This window comes from Oncorhynchus mykiss, chromosome 24 (genome assembly GCF_013265735.2).
Source record: "Oncorhynchus mykiss isolate Arlee chromosome 24, USDA_OmykA_1.1, whole genome shotgun sequence".
In the NCBI taxonomy this organism is placed as follows: Eukaryota; Metazoa; Chordata; class Actinopteri; order Salmoniformes; family Salmonidae; genus Oncorhynchus; species Oncorhynchus mykiss.
In genome coordinates, this window is record NC_048588.1 from 38,471,265 (window position 1) to 38,496,264 (window position 25,000).

General features: G+C 45.8%; 1 protein-coding gene across 2 annotated transcripts in view; it reads left to right on the forward strand.

Annotated features, from left to right (window-relative positions):
• Positions 1–25,000, forward strand: part of rasgrp4 (RAS guanyl releasing protein 4) — a 59,732-nt gene that overhangs the window by 7,830 nt on the left and 26,902 nt on the right. Inside the window, exons 2-5 of one of the 2 annotated variants that reach the window (XM_036961232.1) lie at positions 8,451–8,623; positions 10,619–10,724; positions 11,362–11,424; positions 22,352–22,471. In XM_036961232.1, coding sequence (XP_036817127.1) covers positions 8,451–8,623; positions 10,619–10,724; positions 11,362–11,424; positions 22,352–22,471 — 462 coding nt within the window. Of the gene's footprint in view, positions 1–8,450; positions 8,624–10,618; positions 10,725–11,361; positions 11,425–19,623; positions 19,933–22,111; positions 22,472–25,000 lie in introns of those variants that run through there. The other variant, XM_036961233.1, reaches the window with a different exon arrangement.

Below are 25,000 nucleotides of genomic sequence, written 5' to 3' on the forward strand. Positions count from 1 at the left end.
TTATAATATATATAATGTTTCGTACAACGTCTTGAAACGTCTTTCATTTTCATTCAATACAAAGTTAACAACGCGTCAAATCATCTGTTTACAACTTTTAAACTCCTAAAAATAAAGACGCTTTAAGAAATACAGGCCCTGGTTTATTATATATACGGTCAAATCAATTTTTTTTTAGCTCAGCTGGGTCTGACATCACAGCTGACGTGAACGGTTGAAGGTTCTAAATCCGGTTTAAGGTTCTAAATCCGGTTGAAGGTTCTAAATCCGGTTGAAGGTTCTAAATCCGGTTGAAGGTTCTAAATCCGGTTGAAGGTTCTAAATCCGGTTGAAGGTTCTAAATCGGGTGTCAACTCCCTCCATTCTCGTACACTGCTGGGCAGATCAATGTGGAAACTCCCTCCATTCTGGTACACTGCTGGGCAGATCAATGTGAAAACTCCCTCCGTTCTGGTACACTGCTGGGCAGATCAATGTGAAAACTCCCTCCGTTCTGGTACACTGCTGGGCAGATCAATGTGAAAACTCCCTCCATTCTGGTACACTGCTGGGCAGATCAATGTGAAAACTCCCTCCGTTCTGGTACACTGCTGGGCAGATCAATGTGAAAACTCCCTCCGTTCTGGTACACTGCTGGGCAGATCAATGTGAAAACTCCCTCCGTTCTGGTACACTGCTGGGCAGATCAATGTGAAAACTAACTCTCTGCCATCATTGACTGAACACCGGCCCCAGTTTTAGTTTCAAACCAGTGAGGTATAAACCTCCCAGTCAGTTAGAAAGAACATTAGAGAGAATATATAGAGAGAATATATAGAGAGAAAAGATAGAGAGAACAGATAGAGAGAACAGATAGAGAGAATAAATAGAGAGAATGGATAGAGAGAATAGATAGAGAGAACAGATAGAGATAATAGATAATAGATTGAGAGAATGGATAGAGAGAATAGACAGAGAGACTGGACAGAGATAATAGATAATATATAGAGAGAATGGATAGAGAGAATAGATAGAGAGAATGGATAGAGAGAATAGATAGAGAGAACAGATAGAGATAATAGATAATATATAGAGAGAACAGATAGAGAGAACAGATAGAGAGAATAGATAGAGAGAATGGATAGAGAGAATAGATAGAGAGAATGGACAGATATAATAGATAGAGATAATGGATAGAGAGACTGGACAGAGATAATAGATAGAGAGAATGGACAGAGATTATAGATAGAGATAATGGATAGAGAGACTGGACAGAGATAATAGATAGAGAGAATGGACAGAGATAATAGGTAGAGAGGATGAATAGAGAGAATGGACAGAGATAATAGGTAGAGAGAATGGATAGAGGGAATGGACAGAGATAATAGACAGAGATAATAGATAGAGAGAATGAATAGAGAGAATGGACAGAGATAATAGACAGAGATAATAGATAGAGAGAATGGACAGAGAGAATGAATAGAGAGAACTAAACATATCAACACTGGCTTACTTCTTCTATCTTACTCTGTTTCACTATGTGTTCGCAGGGCTGGACACAGACCTTTGGTGGGGCAGGTGCTCACTATGTAAATACCACCCTGCATCCCACTGCTGGCTTGCTTCTGAAGCTAATCAGGGTTGGTCCTGGTCAGTCCCTGGATGGGAGACCAGGTGCTGCTGGCTTGCTTCTGAAGCTAATCAGGGTTGGTCCTGGTCAGTCCCTGGATGGGAGACCAGGTGCTGCTGGCTTGCTTCTGAAGCTAAGCAGGGTTGGGCTTGGTCAGTCCCTGGATGGGAGACCAGGTGCTGCTGGCTTGCTTCTGAAGCTAAGCAGGGTTGGTCCTGGTCAGTCCCTGGATGGGAGACCAGGTGCTGCTGGCTTGCTTCTGAACCTAAGTAGGGTTGGTCCTGGTCAGTCCCTGGATGGGAGACCAGGTGCTGCTGGAAGTGGTGTTGGAGGCACTCTTTCTTCTGGTCTAAAAAATATCCCAATACCCCAGGGCAGTGATTGGGGACATTGCCCTGTGTAGGGTGCTGTCTTTTGGCTGGGATGTTAAATGGGTGTCCTGACTCTCTGTGGTCACTAAAAGATCCCATGGCACTTATCGTAAGAGTAGGGGTGTTAACCCCGGTGTCCTGGCTAAATTCCTAATCTGGCCCTCAAACCATCACGGTCACCTAATCATCCCCAGTTTACAATTGTCTCATTCATCCCCCTCCTCTCCTCTGTAACTATTCCCCAGGTCGTTGCTGTAAATGAGAACATCTTCTCAGTCAACCAAACCTGGTCAAATAAAAATGTGTCGTCTGGGAACAGACTTTTGATGTACTCAAAGTAAACACATTGTAGGCTACGTTTAGCTCCCGAGTGGTGCAGCGGTCTCGGCGCAAGAGGCGTCACTACAGTCCCTGGTTCGAATCCAGGCTGTATCACAACCGGCCGTGATTGGGAGTCCCATAGGGCGGCGCACAATTGGCCCAGTGTTGTCCCGGGGGGTAGGCCGTCATTGTAAATAAGAATTAGTTCTTAACTGACTTGCCTGGTTATATACAGATACAAACATTAATACACATTGTAGGCTTGGCAAGCTAACATTCAATCAATCAAATGTTTTTATGAAGGCCTTCTTAGTCACAAAGTGCTGTACAGAAACCCAGCCTAAAACCCACAAACAGCAAGCAATGCAGGTGTAGAAGCACGGTGGCTAGGAAAAACTCCCTAGAAAGGCCAAAACCTAGGAAGAAACCTAGAGAGGAACCAGGCTATGAGGGGTGGCCAGTCCTCTTCTGGCTGTGCCGGGTAGAGAGGAACCAGACTATGAGGGGTGACCAGTCCTCTTCTGGCTGTGCCGGGTGGAGATTATAACAGAACATGGCCAAGATGTTCAAATGTTCATAAATGACCAGCATGGTCAATAATAATCACAGTAGTTGTCGAGGGTGCAGCAAGTCAGCACCTCAGGAGTAAATGTCAGTTGGCTTTTCATAGCCGATCATTCAGAGTATCTCTACCGCTCCTGCTGTCTCTAGAGAGTTGAAAACAGCAGGTCTGGGACAGGTAGCACGTCCGGTGAACAGGTCAGGGTTCCATAGCCGCAGGCAGAACAGTTGAAACTGGAGCAGCAGCATGGACAGGTGGACTGGGGACAGCAAGGAGTCATCATGCCAGGTAGTCCAGAGACATGGTCCTAGGGCTCAGGTCCTCCGAGAGAGAGAGAGAGAGAGAGAGAGAGAGAGAGAGAGAGAGAGAGAGAGAGAGAGAGAGAGAGAAAAAGAGAGAGAAAAAGAGAGAGAGAAAAAAAGAGAGAAAAAGAGAGAGAGAATACTTCAATTCACACAGGACACCAGTTAAGACAGGAGAAATACTCCAGATATAACAGACTGACCCTAGCCCCACGACACAAACTATTGCAGCATAAATACTGGCTGAGAGGTCGAGACATTCCCACTACATAGGTGGCTGTTAGCTGAACATGTAGGCTAGATGAATCAGCTAGTTAGATATATCAGATGTACGTGCTTGTGTGTCAAACACACACAGATAGACATCCCATGTGGTTCCGCTTTAAACAAACTACAACTGAAAGCAACACTGTAGTCAGTGTATTCTAGACCGGAGCAGGGCAGGTGGTGTAACTGTCTAATGAGACCTGTAGCGTGTTTCATGCTAAGCTAAGACAATAACTCATTTTCTCAGTAACCCGACCAGGTAAATGGTGTGTTCAGTACGCGACATTTGTGTTCAGTACGTGACAGGTGTGTTCAGTATACGACACGTGTGTTCAGTACGTGACAGGTGTGTTCAGGACGTGACAGGTGTGTTCAATACAGGACAGGTGTGTTCAGTACGTAACAGGTGTGTCCAGTACGTAACAGGTGTGTTCAGTACGTAACAGGTGTGTTCAGTACGTAACAGGTGTGTTCAATACAGGACAGGTGTGTTCAATACAGGACAGGTGTGTTCAGTATGTGACAGGTGTGTTCAGTACGTGACAGGTGTGTTCAGTACGTAACAGGTGTGTTCAGTACGTGACAGGTGTGTTCAATACAGGACAGGTGTGTTCAGTACATAACAGGTGTGTTCAGTACGTGACAGGTGTGTTCAGTACGTGACAGGTGTGTTCAGTGCGTGACAGGTGTGTTCAATACAGGACAGGTGTGTTCAGTACGTGACAGGTGTGTTCAATACAGGACAGGTGTGTTCAGTACGTTACAGGTGTGTTCAGTACGTAACAGGTGTGTTCAGTACGTAACAGGTGTGTTCAATACAGGACAGGTGTGTTCAGTACGTGACAGGTGTGTTCAATACAGGACAGGTGTGTTCAGTACGTAACAGGTGTGTTCAGTACGTGACAGGTGTGTTCAGTACGTAACAGGTGTGTTCAGTACGTGACAGGTGTGTTCAATACAGGACAGGTGTGTTCAGTACATAACAGGTGTGTTCAGTACGTGACAGGTGTGTTCAGTACGTAACAGGTGTGTTCAGTACGTGACAGGTGTGTTCAGTATGTAACAGGTGTGTTCAGTACACGACAGGTGTGTTCAATACAGGACAGGTGTGTTCAGTACGTGACAGGTGTGTTCAGTACGTAACAGGTGTGTTCAGTACGTGACAGGTGTGTTCAGTACGTAACAGGTGTGTTCAGTACGTGACAGGTGTGTTCAGTATACGACACGTGTGTTCAGTACGTGACAGGTGTGTTCAGTATGTAACAGGTGTGTTCAGTACGTGACAGGTGTGTTCAGTACGTGACAGGTGTGTTCAGGACGTGACAGGTGTGTTCTGTACGTGACAGGTGTGTTCAGTACACGACAGGTGTGTTCAATACAGGACAGGTGTGTTCAGTATGTGACAGGTGTGTCCAGTATGTAACAGGTGTGTTCAGTATGATACAGGTGTGTTCAGTACGTAACAGGTGTGTTCAGTACGTGACAGGTGTGTTCACTACGTGCCAGGTGTGTTCAGTACGTGCCAGGTGTGTTCAGTACATGCTAGGTGTGTTCAGTACGTGCCAGGTGTGTTCAGTACGTGCCAGGTGTGTCCAGTACATAACAGGTGTGTCCAGTACATAACAGGTGTGTTCAGTACGTGACAGGTGTGTTCAGTACATAACAGGTGTGTCCAGTACATAACAGGTGTGTTCAGTACATAACAGGTGTGTTCAGTACGTGCCAGGTGTGTTCAGTACGTGCCAGGTGTGTTCAGTACGTGCCAGGTGTGTTCAGTACGTGCCAGGTGTGTCCAGTACATAACAGGTGTGTTCAGTACGTGACAGGTGTGTTCAGTACATAACAGGTGTGTTCAGTACATAACAGGTGTGTCCAGTACATAACAGGTGTGTCCAGTACATAACAGGTGTGTTCAGTACGTGACAGGTGTGTTCAGTACATAACAGGTGTGTCCAGTACATAACAGGTGTGTTCAGTACATAACAGGTGTGTTCAGTACGTGCCAGGTGTGTTCAGTACGTGCCAGGTGTGTTCAGTACGTGCCAGGTGTGTTCAGTACGTGCCAGGTGTGTCCAGTACATAACAGGTGTGTTCAGTACGTGACAGGTGTGTTCAGTACATAACAGGTGTGTTCAGTACATAACAGGTGTGTCCAGTACATAACAGGTGTGTTCAGTACGTGACAGGTGTGTTCAGTACGTGACAGGTGTGTTCAGTACGTGACAGGTGTGTTCAGTACGTGACAGGTGTGTTCAGTACACGACAGGTGTGTTCAATACAGGACAGGTGTGTTCAGTATGTGACAGGTGTGTCCAGTACATAACAGGTGTGTTCAGTACGTAACAGGTGTGTCCAGTACATAACAGGTGTGTCCAGTACATAACAGGTGTGTCCAGTACATAACAGGTGTGTCCAGTACATAACAGGTGTGTCCAGTACATAACAGGTGTGTTCAGTACACGACAGGTGTGTTCAATACAGGACAGGTGTGTTCAATACAGGACAGGTGTGTTCAGTACGTAACAGGTGTGTTCAGTACGTGCCAGGTGTGTTCAGTACGTGACAGGTGTGTTCAGTACGTGACAGGTGTGTTCAGTACGTAACAGGTTTGTTCAATACAGGACAGGTGTGTTCAGTACGTAACAGGTGTGTTCAGTACGTGACAGGTGTGTTCAGTACGTAACAGGTGTGTTCAATACAGGACAGGTGTGTTCAGTACGTAACAGGTGTGTTCAGTACGTGACAGGTGTGTTCAGTACACGACAGGTGTGTTCAATACAGGACAGGTGTGTTCAGTACGTGACAGGTGTGTTCAATACAGGACAGGTGTGTTCAGTATGTAACAGGTGTGTTCAGTACGTGACAGGTGTGTTCAGTACGTGACAGGTGTGTTCAGTACGTGACAGGTGTGTTCAGTACGTGACAGGTGTGTTCAGTACGTGACAGGTGTGTTCAGTACGTGACAGGTGTGTTCAGTACACGACAGGTGTGTTCAATACAGGACAGGTGTGTTCAGTATGTGACAGGTGTGTCCAGTACATAACAGGTGTGTCCAGTACATAACAGGTGTGTCCAGTACATAACAGGTGTGTCCAGTACATAACAGGTGTGTCCAGTACATAACAGGTGTGTCCAGTACATAACAGGTGTGTCCAGTACATAACAGGTGTGTCCAGTACATAACAGGTGTGTTCAGTACGTAACAGGTGTGTTCAGTACATGACAGGTGTGTTCTGTACGTGACAGGTGTGTTCAGTACACGACAGGTGTGTCCAGCACATAACAGGTGTGTCCAGTACATAACAGGTGTGTTCAGTACGTGACAGGTGTGTTCAGTACATAACTGGTGTGTTCAGTACATAACAGGTGTGTTCAGTACGTGACAGGTGTGTTCAGTACGTAACAGGTGTGTTCAGTACGTGACAGGTGTGTTCAGTACGTAACAGGTGTATTCAGTACGTAACAGGTGTGTTCAGTACGTGACAGGTGTGTTCAGTACGATACAAGTGTGTTCAGTGCGTGACAGGTGTGTTCAGTACGTGACAGGTGTGTTCTGTACGATACAAGTGTGTTCAGTGAGTGACAGGTGTGTTCAGTACGTGACAGGTGTGTTCAGTACGTGCCAGGTGTGTTCAGTACATGCCAGGTGTGTTCAGTACGTGCCAGGTGTGTTCAGTACGTAACAGGTGTGTTCAGTACGTGCCAGGTGTGTTCAGTACGTGACAGGTGTGTTCAGTACGTAACAGGTTTGTTCAGTACGTGACAGGTGTGTTCAGTACGTAACATGTACGTGACAGGTGTAGTTCAGTACATGATAGGTGTGGTCAGTACGATACAAGTGTGTTCAGTGCGTGACAGGTGTGTTCAGTACGTAACAGGTGTGGTCAGTACGTGACAGGTGTGTTCAGTACGTGACAGGTGTCTTCAGTACGTGACAGGTGTGTTCAGTACGTGACAGGTGTGTTCAGTACGTGACAGGTGTAGTTCAGTGCGTGACAGGTGTGTTCAGTACGATACAAGTGTGTTCAGTGCGTGACAGGTGTGTTCAGTACGTGCCAGGTGTGTTCAATACGTGACAGGTGTGTTCTGTACGTGACAGGTGTGTTCAGTACGTGCCAGGTGTTTTCAGAACGTGCCAGGTGTGTTCAGTACGTGCCAGGTGTGTTCAGTACGTGCCAGGTGTTTTCAGTACGTGCCAGGTGTGTTCAGTACGTGCCAGGTGTTTTCAGTACGTGCCAGGTGTGTTCAGTACGTGCCAGGTGTGTTCAGTACGTGCCAGGTGTGTTCAGTACGTGCCAGGTGTTTTCAGTACGTGCCAGGTGTGTTCAGTACGATACAGGTGTGTTCAGTACGTGCCAGGTGTTTTCAGTACGTGCCAGGTGTGTTCAGTACGTGCCAGGTGTTTTCAGTACGTGCCAGGTGTGTTCAGTACGTGCCAGGTGTGTACGGCTCTGACACACCACACTGTTACACACACACACACGCAAACACTTACACAAAAACAAACGCAGCAACTCACACACACGCACCCACACACACACACACACCCACACACGCACCCACACACACACACACACCCCCACACACACACACACCCACACACACACACACCCACACACGCCCACACACCCCCCCCCCCCCCCCCCCCCCACACACACACACCCACACCCACCACCACACTGACACACACTTACTGACCTTCACATCATCAGTGTGTATGTTTGAAACAACGGTATTGTTTTGTGTTCATGTGTGTGTGTGTGTGTGTTTGTGTGTGTGTGTGTGTGTGTGTGTGTGTGTGTGTGTGTGTGTGCGTGTGTGTGTGTTTAAACAACAGTATGGTTTCATAACACTAAATGATGCAGACAAACTGGGCCATGGTATGGGCCTTGTTATAGTATGTCCTCTGCAATGTGACTGTGTTACAGTGTCTCTCTCCCTTTCTCTCATTCTGTCACTCACTCCCTATCTCTCTCACCTCCCTCTCTCTGTCTCCTCATATCTTCCTGCCTCTATAGAAAGTCTCGTGTGGACAGCCCTGGAGGTGTGAGAAGCAGGAGAACGGTTCAGAGGAGGATGACCTGCCCTAGCTTCCCGGAGATCACTAGAGTGCTGCAGAACCCTGTCCCCAGTCCCCTGACCCGTTCTGCTAGCCTTGACGAGCTCATCCTGCGATGCCTGCACTGCTTCGGTGAGACAAACACAGAGAGACAGATTCAGACAGACAGAGAGAGAGGGAGAGGGAGAGAGAGAAACAGACAGAGAGAGACAGGGAGGAGAAGGGGGAGGAATTCAGGGAGGGAGAAGGATGATGGAGACAGGGAGGGAGAAGGATGATGGAGACAGGGAGGGAGAATGGGGAGAGAGGCAGGGAGGGAGAAAGGGAGGGAGAAAGGGAGGGAGAATGGGGAGAGAGGCAGGGAGGGAGAAGGGGAGGGAGACAGGGAGGGAGAAGGAAGATGGAGACAGGGAGGGAGAATGGGGAGAGAGGCAGGGAGGGAGAAGGGGAGGGAGACAGGGAGGGAGAATGATGATGGAGACAGGGAGGGAGAATGGGGAGAGAGGCAGGGAGGGAGAAGGGGGAGGGAGGGAGACACGGAAGGAGGGAGACAGGGAGGGAGAAGGGGGAGGGAGGGAGACACGGAAGGAGAGAGGCAGGGAGGGAGAAGGGGGAGGGAGGGAGACACGGAAGGAGGGAGACAGGGAGGGAGAAGAGGGAGTGAGGGAGACTCGGAAGGAGAGAGGCAGGGAGGGAGAAGGGGGAGGGAGGGAGACACGGAAGGAGGGAGACAGGGAGGGAGGGTGGACATGTGAGACAAAGGGCACACATACAATCAAGCTTTGTTTGGAGCAAAGGTCCACACAGATTGTGCTAACTCTCTCTTTTTCTCTCTCTCTCTCACACACACACACACACACACACACACACACACACACACACACACACACACACACACACACACACACACACACACACACACACACACACACACACACACACACACACACACACACACACACACACACACACACACACACAGTAGATATTACCAAGTAGCAATTACTGAAGTAGATACCACATATAGTGGTCTACCATTACCCAGCAACTGTAATACCTCTCTGATACATAACACACTGAAACCTCTCTCCCTGTCTCCTTCCTGTCTCCCCCCCCTCCCCCCCCCTCCCCTCTCCCTCCCCTCTCCCTCCCCTTCTCTCTCCCTCCCCCTCTCTCTCCCCCTCCCCTCTCTCTCTCCCTCCCCCCTCTCCCTCCCCCTCTCTCTCCCTCCCCCCCCTCTCTCTCTCCCTCCCCTTCTCTCTCCCTCCCCCTCTCTCTCTCCCCCCTCTCTCTCTGTCTCTCCCTCCCTCTCTCTCTCTCCCTCCCCTTCTCTCCCCCTCTCTCTCTGTCTCTCTCTCCCTCTCCCCTCTCTCTCTCTCTCTCTCTCTGTCCCCCCCTCTCTCTCTCTCTCTCTGTCCCCCCCTCTCTCTCTCTCTGTCTCCCCCCCTCTCTCTCTCTCTCTCTCTCTGTCTATAGCGCTACATAACACTGTCATAACAGTGACCATGTATCATAGGCAGTCAGTTACCTCATGATAACTTACTTTGCACTGTTACTATTTTAAGTATTAGATCTCACCACTGCACAATATTGTAAAGTGTTAACATTCAAGTCCGTTGTTACGATGCAACGGCCAAACTGTCCTGCCCATGATGTGTTCATTTTATAGAGGCGCTCAATATGAGCATCTCATTTCAGAAGCACTGTGGTGCTCATGTGAATTTTATTTCTTTCTCTGTCTTCAGACCTATTATCGCTTAAAATGTATTTTTTGTGTGTTTTTAATACAATGATGTTTTGATCATACCTAGACTTGATTTTGATGTCCTGTGAACTCTGTGTAAATTGTCCTCTATTCTGGCTTCTGCTGTATCTTACTGCAACCCCTGACCTCACACCCCTTATCTGTGTGTTGATTGGTTCTAACCTTTGACCTGTATGTTGATTGGTTCTAACCGGTGTGTTGATTGGTTCTAACCTTTGACCTGTGTGTTGATTGGTTCTAAACTGTGACCTGTGTGTTGATTGGTTCTAAACTGTGACCTGTGTGTTGATTGGTTCTAACATGTGACCTGTGTGTTGATTGGTTCTAACCTGTGACCTGTGTGTTGATTGGTTGTGTTCCAGACTCGGATGGAAAGCTTTCGCGGGGGTCTCAGCTAGTTCACATGACTCTGATGATGCACAGCTGGGTTGTTCCCTCACAGACCTTCGCCCAGAAACTCCTCGCCCTATATCCTCTACCCACGATGCATTGCTGCTTCCTGACCCCATGGCCACATATGGGTTCAAACACTATTTAAATACGTTATCTATTCTTGATTGCGCTTGCCTTGCTTTAATAAACTAATTGAATAGTCCCACAACTGCCAAACCAACCCATTGGTCACTCCAGGCAGGGTAAAGCAAATGCTCAAAGTATCTGAATGTTTTAGGTCTGTCTGTGTCTGAACCCAGGTCTGCCCAGGGGTTGGGGTGGTCAGTCCTGTCGGTGCCCTGCACCTCATAGTCCCATGTCCCATAATCCCTCTGACCAGGAAACAAACGCTGCTTTGTTTACTCCTGATGTTTCCAATACCTACGGTTTAGCCCCCCCCCCCCCCCCCCCCCCCCCCCCCCCTTATATAGAAATGAGTGAAGAAGCTGATTAGTGTTCTGGTGGGCTGACCGGGTGTCTATTGACTGTGTTCATTGGCACAGAGCTGTTTGAGAGCTGTGGTTTCAGACTCCAATGCTGCTGTCCATAACCATTGATTTAAATGTATTTGTTACGTTGGTCCATGACAGCTGATATGGTTATGTGCAGGGTACAGTTGCATCATGTTGTATAGAAGCCATCTCTTCCGGCTGCTCTTCCTTGACTGTGTAACCTATAAGGACTGTCCAGTGGAAAAGAGAGGACTGAGACGACCGCAGGTCTGCCACCTCATCAGGTCAGTGTGATGTGTATCTGTGTGTGTGTGTGTGTGTGTGTTTGTTTGTGTCTGTGTGTGTGTGTGTCTGTGTGTGTGTGTGTGTCTGTGCGTGTCTGTGTGTGTGTGTGTGTGTGTGTGTGTTTGTGTGTGTTTGTGTGTTTGTGTTCGTGTGTTCGTGTGTCTGTTTGTCACAAACCTAGATATCCTGACCTCTACCTAGATATCCTGACCTCTACCTAGATATCCTGACCTCTACCTAGATATCCTGACCTCTACCTATATATCCTGACCTCTACCTAGATATCCTGACCTCTACCTAGATATCCTGACCTCTACCTAGATATCCTGACCTCTACCTAGATATCCTGACCTCTACCTAGATATCCTGACCTCTACCTAGATATCCTGACCTCTACCTAGATATCCTGACCTCTACCTAGATATCCTGACCTCTACCTATATATCCTGACCTCTACCTAGATATCCTGACCTCTACCTAGATATCCTGACCTCTACCTAGATATCCTGACCTCTACCTAGATATCCTGACCTCTACCTAGATATCCTGACCTCTACCTAGATATCCTGACCTCTACCTATATATCCTGACCTCTACCTATATATCCTGACCTCTACCTAGATATCCTGACCTCTACCTATATATCCTGACCTCTACCTATATATCCTGACCTCTACCTAGATATCCTGACCTCTACCTATATATCCTGACCTCTACCTATATATCCTGACCTCTACCTAGATATCCTGACCTCTAACTAGATATCCTGACCTCTACCTAGATATCCTGACCTCTACCTAGATATCCTGACCTCTACCTAGATATCCTGACCTCTACCTATATATCCTGACCTCTACCTAGATATCCTGACCTCTACCTAGATATCCTGACCTCTACCTAGATATCCTGACCTCTACCTAGATATCCTGACCTCTACCTAGATATCCTGACCTCTACCTAGATATCCTGACCTCTACCTAGATATCCTGACCTCTACCTAGATATCCTGACCTCTACCTATATATCCTGACCTCTACCTATATATCCTGACCTCTACCTAGATATCCTGACCTCTACCTAGATATCCTGACCTCTACCTATATATCCTGACCTCTACCTATATATCCTGACCTCTACCTAGATATCCTGACCTCTACCTATATATCCTGACCTCTACCTAGATATCCTGACCTCTACCTATATATCCTGACCTCTACCTATATATCCTGACCTCTACCTATATATCCTGACCTCTACCTAGATATCCTGACCTCTACCTATATATCCTGACCTCTACCTATATATCCTGACCTCTACCTAGATATCCTGACCTCTACCTAGATATCCTGACCTCTACCTAGATATCCTGACCTCTACCTAGATATCCTGACCACTACCTAGATATCCTGACCTCTACCTATATATCCTGACCTCTACCTAGATATCCTGACCTCTACCTATATATCCTGACCTCTACCTAGATATCCTGACCTCCCCTGAACAGGCAGTTAACCCACTGTTCCTAGACCAGTTAACCCACTGTTCTTAGACCAGTTAACCCACTGTTCTTAGACCAGTTAACCCACTGTTCCTAGACCAGTTAACCCACTGTTCCTAGACCAGTTAACCCACTGTTCTTAGACCAGTTAACCCACTGTTCTTAGACCAGTTAACCCACTGTTCCTAGACCAGTTAACCCACTGTTCCTAGACCAGTTAACCCACTGTTCCTAGACCAGTTAACCCACTGTTCCTAGACCAGTTAACCCACTGTTCCTAGACCAGTTAACCCACTGTTCCTAGACCAGTTAACCCACTGTTCCTAGACCAGTTAACCCACTGTTCCTAGACCAGTTAACCCACTGTTCCTAGACCAGTTAACCCACTGTTCCTAGACCAGTTAACCCACTGTTCCTAGACCAGTTAACCCACTGTTCCTAGACCAGTTAACCCACAGTTCCTAGACCAGTTAAACCCACTGTTCCTAGACCAGTTAACCCCACTGTTCCTAGACCAGTTAACCCCACTGTTCCTAGACCAGTTAACCCCACTGTTCCTAGACCAGTTAACCCCACTGTTCCTAGACCAGTTAACCCCACTGTTCCTAGACCAGTTAACCCCACTGTTCCTAGACCAGTTAACCCCACTGTTCCTAGACCAGTTAACCCACTGTTCCTAGACCAGTTAACCCACTGTTCCCCTGAACAGGCAGTTAACCCACTGTTCCCAGGCCGTCATTGATAATAAGAATTTGTTCTTAACTGACTTGCCAAGTTAAATAAAGGTCAAATAAAACATACAAATGTAATAAGATCTCTATGGTGTAAAGACAGCAGATCAGCGGATCAGCAGGTTCCCAGCGGTGTTTGAGGCCATATACTGTTGTGTTGTTACTATAGTAACTGTGTTCTGTCCTATAGACAGCAGATCAGCAGGTTCCCAGCGGTGTTTGAGGCCATATACTGTTGTGTTGTTACTATAGTAACTGTGTTCTGTCCTATAGACAGCAGATCAGCAGGTTCCCAGTGGTGTTTGAGGCTATATACTGTTGTGTTGTTACTATAGTAACTGTGTTCTGTCCTATAGACAGCAGATCAGCAGGTTCCCAGCGGTGTTTGAGGCCATATACTGTTGTGTTGTTACTATAGTAACTGTGTTCTGTCCTATAGACAGCAGGTTCCCAGCGGTGTTTGAGGCCATATACTGTTGTGTTGTTACTATAGTAACTGTGTTCTGTCCTATAGACAGCAGATCAGCAGGTTCCCAGCGGTGTTTGAGGCCATATACTGTTGTGTTGTTACTATAGTAACTGTGTTCTGTCCTATAGACAGCAGATCAGCAGGTTCCCAGCGGTGTTTGAGGCTATATACTGTTGTGTTGTTACTATAGTAACTGTGTTCTGTCCTATAGACAGCAGGTTCCCAGCGGTGTTTGAGGCCATATACTGTTGTGTTGTTACTATAGTAACTGTGTTCTGTCCTATAGACAGCAGATCAGCAGGTTCCCAGCGGTGTTTGAGGCCATATACTGTTGTGTTGTTACTATAGTAACTGTGTTCTGTCCTATAGACAGCAGATCAGCAGGTTCCCAGCGGTGTTTGAGGCTATATACTGTTGTGTTGTTACTATAGTAACTGTGTTCTGTCCTATAGACAGCAGGTTCCCAGCGGTGTTTGAGGCTATATACTGTTGTGTTGTTACTATAGTAACTGTGTTCTGTCCTATAGACAGCAGGTTCCCAGCGGTGTTTGAGGCTATATACTGTTGTGTTGTTACTATAGTAACTGTGTTCTGTCCTATAGACAGCAGGTTCCCAGCGGTGTTTGAGGCTATATACTGTTGTGTTGTTGCTATAGTAACTGTGTTCTGTCCTATAGACAGCAGATCAGCAGGTTCCCAGCGGTGTTTGAGGCTATATACTGTTGTGTTGTTACTATAGTAACTGTGTTCTGTCCTATAGACAGCGGATCAGCAGGTTCCCAGCGGTGTTTGAGGCTATATACTGTTGTGTTGTTACTATAGTAACTGTGTTCTGTCCTATAGACAGCAGATCAGCAGGTTCCCAGCGGTGTTTGAGGCTATATACTGTTGTGTTGTTACTATAGTAACTGTGTTCTGTCCTATAGACAGCGGATCAGCAGGTTCCCAGCGGTGTTTGAGGCTATATACTGTTGTGTTGTTGCTATAGTAACTGTGTTCTGTCCTATAGACAGCAGATCAGCAGGTTCCCAGCGGTGTTTGAGGCTATATACTGTTGTGTTGTTACTATAGTAACTGTGTTCTGTCCTATAGACAGCGGATCAGCAGGTTCCCAGCGGTGTTTGAGGCTATATACTGTTGTGTTGTTACTATAGTAACTGTGTTCTGTCCTATAGACAGCAGGTTCCCAGCGGTGTTTGAGGCTATATACTGTTGTGTTGTTGCTATAGTAACTGTGTTCTGTCCTATAGACAGCAGATCAGCAGGTTCCCAGCGGTGTTTGAGGCTATATACTGTTGTGTTGTTACTATAGTAACTGTGTTCTGTCCTATAGACAGCGGATCAGCAGGTTCCCAGCGGTGTTTGAGGCTATATACTGTTGTGTTGTTACTATAGTAACTGTGTTCTGTCCTATAGACAGCGGATCAGCAGGTTCCAGCGGTGTTTGAGGCTATATACTGTTGTGTTGTTACTATAGTAACTGTGTTCTGTCCTATAGACAGCAGGTTCCCAGCGGTGTTTGAGGCTATATACTGTTGTGTTGTTGCTATAGTAACTGTGTTCTGTCCTATAGACAGCAGATCAGCAGGTTCCCAGCGGTGTTTGAGGCTATATACTGTTGTGTTGTTACTATAGTAACTGTGTTCTGTCCTATAGACAGCAGGTTCCCAGCGGTGTTTGAGGCCATATACTGTTGTGTTGTTGCTATAGTAACTGTGTTCTGTCCTATAGACAGCAGATCAGCAGGTTCCCAGCGGTGTTTGAGGCTATATACTGTTGTGTTGTTGCTATAGTAACTGTGTTCTGTCCTATAGACAGCAGGTTCCAGCGGTGTTTGAGGCTATATACTGTTGTGTTGTTGCTATAGTAACTGTGTTCTGTCCTATAGACAGCAGGTTCCCAGCGGTGTTTGAGGCTATATACTGTTGTGTTGTTGCTATAGTAACTGTGTTCTGTCCTATAGACAGCGGATCAGCAGGTTCCCAGCGGTGTTTGAGGCTATATACTGTTGTGTTGTTACTATAGTAACTGTGTTCTGTCCTATAGACAGCAGATCAGCAGGTTCCCAGCGGTGTTTGAGGCTATATACTGTTGTTACTATAGTAACTGTGTTCTGTCCTATAGACAGCAGGTTCCCAGCGGTGTTTGAGGCTATATACTGTTGTGTTGTTGCTATAGTAACTGTGTTCTGTCCTATAGACAGCAGATCAGCAGGTTCCCAGCGGTGTTTGAGGCTATATACTGTTGTGTTGTTACTATAGTAACTGTGTTCTGTCCTATAGACAGCAGATCAGCAGGTTCCCAGCAGTGTTTGAGGCTATATACTGTTGTGTTGTTACTATAGTAACTGTGTTCTGTCCTATAGACAGCAGATCAGCAGGTTCCCAGCAGTGTTTGAGGCTATATACTGTTGTTACTATAGTAACTGTGTTCTGTCCTATAGACAGCAGGTTCCCAGCGGTGTTTGAGGCCATATACTGTTGTGTTGTTACTATAGTAACTGTGTTCTGTCCTATAGACAGCGGATCAGCAGGTTCCCAGCGGTGTTTGAGGCTATATAATGTTGTGTTGTTACTATAGTAACTGTGTTCTGTCCTATAGACAGCAGATCAGCAGGTTCCCAGCGGTGTTTGAGGCTATATACTGTTGTGTTGTTGCTATAGTAACTGTGTTCTGTCCTATAGACAGCAGATCAGCAGGTTCCCAGCGGTGTTTGAGGCCATATACTGTTGTGTTGTTACTATAGTAACTGTGTTCTGTCCTATAGACAGCGGATCAGCAGGTTCCCAGCGGTGTTTGAGGCTATATACTGTTGTGTTGTTACTATAGTAACTGTGTTCTGTCCTATAGACAGCAGATCAGCAGGTTCCCAGCGGTGTTTGAGGCTATATACTGTTGTGTTGTTACTATAGTAACTGTGTTCTGTCCTATAGACAGCAGGTTCCCAGCGGTGTTTGAGGCTATATACTGTTGTGTTGTTACTATAGTAACTGTGTTCTGTCCTATAGACAGCGGATCAGCAGGTTCCCAGCGGTGTTTGAGGCTATATACTGTTGTGTTGTTACTATAGTAACTGTGTTCTGTCCTATAGACAGCAGATCAGCAGGTTCCCAGCAGTGTTTGAGGCTATATACTGTTGTGTTGTTACTATAGTAACTGTGTTCTGTCCTATAGACAGCAGATCAGCAGGTTCCCAGCAGTGTTTGAGGCTATATACTGTTGTTACTATAGTAACTGTGTTCTGTCCTATAGACAGCAGGTTCCCAGCGGTGTTTGAGGCCATATACTGTTGTGTTGTTGCTATAGTAACTGTGTTCTGTCCTATAGACAGCAGATCAGCAGGTTCCCAGCGGTGTTTGAGGCTATATACTGTTGTGTTGTTGCTATAGTAACTGTGTTCTGTCCTATAGACAGCAGATCAGCAGGTTCCCAGCGGTGTTTGAGGCTATATACTGTTGTGTTGTTGCTATAGTAACTGTGTTCTGTCCTATAGACAGCAGATCAGCAGGTTCCCAGCAGTGTTTGAGGCTATATACTGTTGTTACTATAGTAACTGTGTTCTGTCCTATAGACAGCAGATCAGCAGGTTCCCAGCAGTGTTTGAGGCTATATACTGTTGTGTTGTTACTATAGTAACTGTGTTCTGTCCTATAGACAGCAGATCAGCAGGTTCCCAGCAGTGTTTGAGGCTATATACTGTTGTTACTATAGTAACTGTGTTCTGTCCTATAGACAGCAGGTTCCCAGCGGTGTTTGAGGCCATATACTGTTGTGTTGTTGCTATAGTAACTGTGTTCTGTCCTATAGACAGCAGATCAGCAGGTTCCCAGCGGTGTTTGAGGCTATATACTGTTGTGTTGTTGCTATAGTAACTGTGTTCTGTCCTATAGACAGCAGATCAGCAGGTTCCCAGCGGTGTTTGAGGCCATATACTGTTGTGTTGTTGCTATAGTAACTGTGTTCTGTCCTATAGACAGCAGATCAGCAGGTTCCCAGCGGTGTTTGAGGCTATATACTGTTGTGTTGTTGCTATAGTAACTGTGTTCTGTCCTATAGACAGCAGATCAGCAGGTTCCCAGCGGTGTTTGAGGCTATATACTGTTGTGTTGTTGCTATAGTAGCTGTGTTCTGTCCTATAGACAGCGGATCAGCAGGTTCCCAGCGGTGTTTGAGGCTATATACTGTTGTGTTGTTACTATAGTAACTGTGTTCTGTCCTATAGACAGCAGATCAGCAGGTTCCCAGCGGTGTTTGAGGCTATATACTGTTGTGTTGTTGCTATAGTAACTGTGTTCTGTCCTATAGACAGCAGATCAGCAGGTTCCCAGCGGTGTTTGAGGCTATATACTGTTGTGTTGTTACTATAGTAACTGTGTTCTGTCCTGTAGACAGCAGATCAGCAGGTTCCAGCGGTGTTTGAGGCTATATACTGTTGTGTTGTTACTATAGTAACTGTGTTCTGTCCTATAGACAGCAGGTTCCCAGTGGTGTTTGAGGCTATATACTGTTGTGTTGTTGCTATAGTAACTGTGTTCTGTCCTATAGACAGCAGATCAGCAGGTTCCCAGCGGTGTTTGAGGCTATATAATGTTGTGTTGTTACTATAGTAACTGTGTTCTGTCCTATAGACAGCAGATCAGCAGGTTCCCAGCGGTGTTTGAGGCTATATACTGTTGTGTTGTTACTATAGTAACTGTGTTCTGTCCTATAGACAGCAGGTTCCCAGCGGTGTTTGAGGCTATATACTGTTGTGTTGTTACTATAGTAACTGTGTTCTGTCCTATAGACAGCAGGTTCCCAGCGGTGTTTGAGGCTATATACTGTTGTTACTATAGTAACTGTGTTCTGTCCTATAGACAGCGGATCAGCAGGTTCCCAGCGGTGTTTGAGGCTATATACTGTTGTGTTGTTACTATAGTAACTGTGTTCTGTCCTATAGACAGCAGGTTCCCAGCGGTGTTTGAGGCCATATACTGTTGTGTTGTTACTATAGTAACTGTGTTCTGTCTTGCAGATCAGCAGGTTCCAGCGGTGTTTGAGGCCATATACTGTTGTGTTGTTACTATAGTAACTGTGTTCTGTCCTATAGACAGCAGGTTCCAGCGGTGTTTGAGGCTATATACTGTTGTGTTGTTACTATAGTAACTGTGTTCTGTCCTATAGACAGCAGGTTCCCAGCGGTGTTTGAGGCTATATACTGTTGTTACTATAGTAACTGTGTTCTGTCCTATAGACAGCGGATCAGCAGGTTCCCAGCGGTGTTTGAGGCTATATACTGTTGTGTTGTTACTATAGTAACTGTGTTCTGTCTTGCAGATCAGCAGGTTCCAGCGGTGTTTGAGGCCATATACTGTTGTGTTGTTACTATAGTAACTGTGTTCTGTCCTATAGACAGCGGATCAGCAGGTTCCCAGCGGTGTTTGAGGCTATATACTGTTGTGTTGTTACTATAGTAACTGTGTTCTGTCCTATAGACAGCGGATCAGCAGGTTCCAGCGGTGTTTGAGGATATATACTGTTGTGTTGTTACTATAGTAACTGTGTTCTGTCCTATAGACAGCGGATCAGCAGGTTCCAGCGGTGTTTGAGGCTATATACTGTTGTGTTGTTACTATAGTAACTGTGTTCTGTCCTATAGACAGCGGATCAGCAGGTTCCAGCGGTGTTTGAGGCTATATACTGTTGTGTTGTTACTATAGTAACTGTGTTCTGTCCTATAGACAGCGGATCAGCAGGTTCCAGCGGTGTTTGAGGCTATATACTGTTGTGTTGTTACTATAGTAACTGTGTTCTGTCCTATAGACAGCAGGTTCCCAGCGGTGTTTGAGGCTATATACTGTTGTGTTGTTACTATAGTAAATGTGTTCTGTCCTATAGACAGCGGATCTGCAGGTTCCCAACGGTGTTTGAGGCTATATACTGTTGTGTTGTTACTATAGTAACTGTGTTCTGTCCTATAGACAGCGGATCAGCAGGTTCCAGCGGTGTTTGAGGCTATATACTGTTGTGTTGTTGCTATAGTAACTGTGTTCTGTCCTATAGACAGCAGGTTCCCAGCGGTGTTTGAGGCTATATACTGTTGTGTTGTTGCTATAGTAACTGTGTTCTGTCCTATAGACAGCGGATCAGCAGGTTCCAGCGGTGTTTGAGGCTATATACTGTTGTGTTGTTACTATAGTAACTGTGTTCTGTCCTATAGACAGCAGATCAGCAGGTTCCAGCGGTGTTTGAGGCTATATACTGTTGTGTTGTTACTATAGTAACTGTGTTCTGTCCTATAGACAGCAGATCAGCAGGTTCCAGCGGTGTTTGAGGCTATATACTGTTGTGTTGTTACTATAGTAACTGTGTTCTGTCCTATAGACAGCAGATCAGCAGGTTCCAGTGGTGTTTGAGGCTATATACTGTTGTGTTGTTACTATAGTAACTGTGTTCTGTCCTATAGACAGCGGATCAGCAGGTTCCCAGCGGTGTTTGAGGCTATATACTGTTGTGTTGTTACTATCGTAACTGTGTTCTGTCCTATAGACAGCTGATCAGCAGGTTCCCAGCGGTGTTTGAGGCTATATACTGTTGTGTTGTTACTATAGTAACTGTGTTCTGTCCTATAGACAGCGGATCAGCAGGTTCCCAGCGGTGTTTGAGGCTATATACTGTTGTGTTGTTACTATCGTAACTGTGTTCTGTCCTATAGACAGCGGATCAGCAGGTTCCAGCGGTGTTTGAGGCTATATACTGTTGTGTTGTTACTATAGTAACTGTGTTCTGTCCTATAGACAGCAGGTTCCCAGCGGTGTTTGAGGCTATATACTGTTGTGTTGTTACTATAGTAACTGTGTTCTGTCCTATAGACAGCAGGTTCCAGCGGTGTTTGAGGCTATATACTGTTGTGTTGTTACTATAGTAACTGTGTTCTGTCCTATAGACAGCGGATCAGCAGGTTCCAGCGGTGTTTGAGGCTATATACTGTTGTGTTGTTACTATAGTAACTGTGTTCTGTCCTATAGACAGCAGGTTCCAGCGGTGTTTGAGGCTATATACTGTTGTGTTGTTGCTATAGTAACTGTGTTCTGTCCTATAGACAGCGGATCAGCAGGTTCCAGCGGTGTTTGAGGCTATATACTGTTGTGTTGTTACTATAGTAACTGTGTTCTGTCCTATAGACAGCGGATCATTAGGTTCCAGCGGTGTTTGAGGCTATATACTGTTGTGTTGTTGCTATAGTAACTGTGTTCTGTCCTATAGACAGCAGATCAGCAGGTTCCCAGCGGTGTTTGAGGCTATATACTGTTGTGTTGTTACTATAGTAAATGTGTTCTGTCCTATAGACAGCGGATCAGCAGGTTCCAGCGGTGTTTGAGGCTATATACTGTTGTGTTGTTACTATAGTAACTGTGTTCTGTCCTATAGACAGCGGATCAGCAGGTTCCCAGCGGTGTTTGAGGCTATATACTGTTGTGTTGTTACTATAGTAACTGTGTTCTGTCCTATAGACAGCGGATCAGCAGGTTCCAGCAGTGTTTGAGGCTATATACTGTTGTGTTGTTGCTATAGTAACTGTGTTCTGTCCTATAGACAGCAGATCAGCAGGTTCCCAGCGGTGTTTGAGGCTATATACTGTTGTGTTGTTACTATAGTAACTGTGTTCTGTCCTATAGACAGCAGATCAGCAGGTTCCCAGCGGTGTTTGAGGCTATATACTGTTGTGTTGTTACTATAGTAACTGTGTTCTGTCCTATAGACAGCAGATCAGCAGGTTCCAGCGGTGTTTGAGGCTATATACTGTTGTGTTGTTACTATAGTAACTGTGTTCTGTCCTATAGACAGCGGATCAGCAGGTTCCAGCGGTGTTTGAGGCTATATACTGTTGTGTTGTTACTATAGTAACTGTGTTCTGTCCTATAGACAGCGGATCAGCAGGTTCCCAGCGGTGTTTGAGGCTATATACTGTTGTGTTGTTACTTTAGTAACTGTGTTCTGTCCTGCAGATCAGCAGGTTCCAGCGGTGTTTGAGGCTATATACTGTTGTGTTGTTACTATAGTAACTGTGTTCTGTCCTATAGACAGCGGATCAGCAGGTTCCCAGCGGTGTTTGAGGCTATATACTGTTGTGTTGTTACTATAGTAACTGTGTTCTGTCCTATAGACAGCAGATCAGCAGGTTCCAGCGGTGTTTGAGGCTATATACTGTTGTGTTGTTACTATAGTAACTGTGTTCTGTCCTATAGACAGTGGATCAGCAGGTTCCCAGCGGTGTTTGAGGCTGACCCTCAACTAGAACAGATGATGGGAGAATTGTGGACCCTGGCCAGGTCTGAGACACAGGACATCATAGACACATCCTACCTGTGAGTCACACTGTGTTTGTGTGTGTGTGTGTGTGACTGAATGGGTGTGCTATAGGTATGTATTAGCTCCAGCCCGTTGTGCAGGCCTGTCACCACACCAGGAGACCAGGTGACAAGTAGAGTAGGTGACACAGATCTTAGTCTCTCCTAACAGCTGTCTGTCAAAGGCCTCTATCACTGGTAACAGAGTCCACTGGTACAAAGAGCTCTATGACTGGTAACAGAGTCCACTGGTACAAAGAGCTCTATGACTGGTAACAGAGTCTACTGGTACAAAGAGCTCTATGACTGGTAACAGAGTCCACTGGTACAAAGAGCTCTATGACTGGTAACAGAGTCTACTGGTACAAAGAGCTCTATCACTGGTAACAGAGTCTACTGGTACAAAGAGCTCTATCACTGGTAACAGAGTCTACTGGTACAAAGAGCTCTATCACTGGTAACATAGTCTACTGGTACAAAGAGCTCTATCACTGGTAACAGAGTCTACTGGTACAAAGAGCTCTATCACTGGTAACAGAGTCTACTGGTACAAAGGGCTCTATCACTGGTAACAGAGTCTACTGGTACAAAGAGCTCTATGACTGGTAACAGAGTCTACTGGTACAAAGAGCTCTATGACTGGTAACAGAGTCCACTGGTACAAAGAGCTCTATGACTGGTAACAGAGTCTACTGGTACAAAGAGCTCTATGACTGGTAACAGAGTCTACTGGTACAAAGAGCTATATCAATGGTAACAAGAGTCTACTGGTACAAAGGGCTCTATCACTGGTAACAGAGTCTACTGGTACAAAGAGCTCTATCACTGGTAACAGAGTCTACTGGTACAAAGAGCTCTATGACTGGTAACAGAGTCTACTGGTACAAAGAGCTCTATGACTGGTAACAGAGTATACTGGTACAAAGAGCTCTATGACTGGTAACAGAGTCTACTGGTACAAAGAGCTCTATGACTGGTAACAGAGTCTACTAGTACAAAGAGCTCTATGACTGGTAACAGAGTCTACTGGTACAAAGAGCTCTATGACTGGTAACAGAGTCTACTGGTACAAAGAGCTCTATGACTGGTAACAGAGTCTACTGGTACAAAGAGCTCTATGACTGGTAACAGAGTCTACTGGTAAAAAGAGCTCTATGACTGGTAACAGAGTCTACTAGTAACAGAGTCTACTGGTACAAAGAGCTCTATGACTGGTAACAGAGTCCACTGGTACAAAGAGCTCTATGACTGTTAACAGAGTCTACTGGTACAAAGAGCTCTATCACTGGTAACAGAGTCTACTGGTACAAAGGGCTCTATCACTGGTAACAGAGTCTACTGGTACAAAGAGCTCTATCACTGGTAACAGAGTCTACTGGTACAAAGAGCTTTATCACTGGTAACAGAGTCTACTGGTACAAAGGGCTCTAACAGAGTCTACTGGTACAAAGAGCTCTATGACTGGTAACAGAGTCCACTGGTACAAAGAGCTCTATGACTGGTAACAGAGTCCACTGGTACAAAGAGCTCTATGACTGTTAACAGAGTCTACTGGTACAAAGAGCTCTATCACTGGTAACAGAGTCTACTGGTACAAAGAGCTCTATCACTGGTAACAGAGTCTACTGGTACAAAGGGCTCTATCACTGGTAACAGAGTCTACTGGTACAAAGACCTCTATGACTGGTAACAGAGTCTACTGGTAAAAAGAGCTCTATGACTGGTAACAGAGTCTACTAGTAACAGAGTCTACTGGTACAAAGAGCTCTATGACTGGTAACAGAGTCCACTGGTACAAAGAGCTCTATGACTGTTAACAGAGTCTACTGGTACAAAGAGCTCTATCACTGGTAACAGAGTCTACTGGTACAAAGGGCTCTATCACTGGTAACAGAGTCTACTGGTACAAAGAGCTCTATCACTGGTAACAGAGTCTACTGGTACAAAGAGCTTTATCACTGGTAACAGAGTCTACTGGTACAAAGGGCTCTAACAGAGTCTACTGGTACAAAGAGCTCTATGACTGGTAACAGAGTCCACTGGTACAAAGAGCTCTATGACTGGTAACAGAGTCCACTGGTACAAAGAGCTCTATGACTGTTAACAGAGTCTACTGGTACAAAGAGCTCTATCACTGGTAACAGAGTCTACTGGTACAAAGAGCTCTATCACTGGTAACAGAGTCTACTGGTACAAAGGGCTCTATCACTGGTAACAGAGTCTACTGGTACAAAGGGCTCTATCACTGGTAACATAGTCTACTGGTACAAAGAGCTCTATCACTGGTAACAGAGTCTACTGGTACAAAGAGCTCTATCACTGGTAACAGAGTCTACTGGTACAAAGGGCTCTATCACTGGTAACAGAGTCTACTGGTACAAAGGGCTCTATCACTGGTAACAGAGTCTACTGGTACAAAGAGCTCTATCACTGGTAACAGAGTCTACTGGTACAAAGAGCTCTATCACTGGTAACAGAGTCTACTGGTACAAAGGGCTCTATCACTGGTAACAGAGTCTACTGGTACAAAGAGCTCTATGACTGGTA